At 46.7% G+C, this 2068-nt stretch overlaps 1 protein-coding gene across 1 annotated transcript; it reads left to right on the plus strand.

Moving 5' to 3' along the window:
* Positions 1 to 3: 3 nt before the first annotated feature.
* LOC108524926 (60S ribosomal protein L3-like) lies at positions 4 to 597 on the plus strand (the record flags this gene model as incomplete). The annotated part of the gene is made up of 1 exon (XM_017866010.1): positions 4 to 597. A coding segment is annotated over one exon (594 nt), but the record flags the coding sequence as incomplete, so codon positions are not given.
* Positions 598 to 2068: the final 1471 nt, after the last annotated feature.

The following is a 2068-nucleotide window of genomic DNA, read 5'->3' on the forward strand; positions in this document are numbered from 1 at the left end:
CCTGTGAACCAAGTGTTTGGGCAGGATGAGATGATAGATGTCATCGGGGTGACCAAGGGTAAAGGCTACAAAGGGGTCACCAGTAGTTGGCACACCAAAAAGCTGCCCCACAAGACCCATGGAGGCCTGTGCAAGGTGGCCTGTATTGGGGCATGGCATCCTGCTCTTGTGGCCTTCTCTGTGCCACACGCTGGGCAGAAAGGCTACCGTCACTGCACTGAGATCAACAAGAAGATCTATAAGACTGGCCAGGGCTACCTTATCAAGGACGGCAAGCTGATCAAGAACAATGCCTCCACCGACTATGACCTGTCTGACAAGAGCATCAACCCTCTGGGTGGCTTTGTCCACTATGGTGAAGTGACCAATGACTTTGTCCTGCTGAAAGGCTGTGTGGTGGGAACCAAGAAGCGGGTGCTCACCCTCCGCAAGTCCTGGCTGGTGGAGACGAAGCGGCGGGCTCTGGAGAAGATGGACCTTAAGTTCATTGACACCACCTCCAAGTTTGGCCATGGCCACTTCCAGACCATGGAGGAGAAGAAAGCATTCATGGGACCACCCAAGGAAGACCGAATGGCAAAGGAAGAAGGAGCTTAATGCCAGGAACAGATTTTGCAGCTCATGGGGTCTCAATAAAAGTTATTTTCCACTGGGGAAAAAAAAGAAAAACAAAACACTAACACTTCCAAGGAAGCCGGCTAGAAAGAACCCTGGGCTCCGCCCCGACTCCCACCCCAGGCCACTGTTTATATGTAATCCGTAGCCCTAGAATCAAGTATGATTTCCTGAAGAATGTGGACTTCTGGAGATTACTACAGAGTATCTGACCTTCTGTTTCATTACGCTGTTATCGTGCTTCATTATACCCTTACATTTCGAACTTCCTTTTATACTATGCAAGTATTATGTGAATACACTCCTCTCTGAGTCACACTTGTAGATAAAGCTGAAGTCCCCTGGACATAACTTCAACCTCCCCAGATAAAAGCAGTTAGTACTGTGTCATTTACGCTCTCAGGTCTTCCTCTGCCTGTAGGAATATGGTGTTTTGAACATGCTGTTTGGCCTAAAGCACCAAACAAACTATCTACGTGCTGTTTTGCAAATGACTTTTCGTTGAGCTATAACTTGGAGATCTTTGAGGTTTGAGCCACCTCGGTTTTTTTTTTTCATTGCTGTGTAATATTCCCTAGCACTAATATTCCATATTTATGGGTTGGTTTTCTGGTCGTTTCCAAAACAGTAAACACTTAGTTATCATGTTTCTTTTTCTCCCATAAACAGCATTGCCATAAATATCCTCATACTGACTTCTCTGTGCCCTGAGCTCAGTGTGCCTGGAAGGCAAATCCCAAGACATAGAATTACCGGGTTCATGGGTGTACCTGTTATTGATTTTAAGGACAGCTGACTGTCCTCCAAAGCAGATGTGGTAATCTACACTTCACCGTTTATTAAAATGCCCAGTTCCCCATACCCTCACCTTAAACCCTGCTGATACGATAGCTTGAAATCATAACTTATGTTATTTTATGTTTCCTAATATAGTGTGGAAGATGGAATAAGGATCCACCCAAGATGGCCACATCCTAATCCCCAGAACCTGTGACCACGTCGCCTTACGTGGCTAAGGGGACTTTGTGGGCATGATTACATTAAGAATCCTGAGATGGGCTGGGCACGGTGGCTCACGCCTGTAATCCCAGCACTTTGGGAGGCCAAGGTGGGCAAATCACGAGGTCAGGAGATCGAGACCATCCTGGCTAACACAGTGAAACCCCATCTCTACTAAAAATACAAAAATTAGCCAGGCGTGGTGGCGGGCGCCTGTAGTCCCAGCTACTTGGGAGGCTGAGGCAGGAGAATGGCATGGACCCAGGGAGGCAGAGCTTGCAGTGAGCCAAGATTGCGCCACTGCACTCCAGCCTGGGCGACAGAGCGAGACTCCGTCTCAAAAAAAAGAAAAGAAAAGAAAGGAAGAGAAGAGAAGAGAAGAGAAGAGAAGAGAAGAGAAGAGAAGAGAAGAAAAGAAAAGAAAAGAAAAGAAAAGAAAAAAGAAAAGAAAAGA

Source organism: Rhinopithecus bieti, unplaced genomic scaffold, assembly GCF_001698545.2.
Source record: "Rhinopithecus bieti isolate Rb0 unplaced genomic scaffold, ASM169854v2 repeat_32596, whole genome shotgun sequence".
Lineage (NCBI taxonomy): Eukaryota > Metazoa > Chordata > Mammalia > Primates > Cercopithecidae > Rhinopithecus > Rhinopithecus bieti.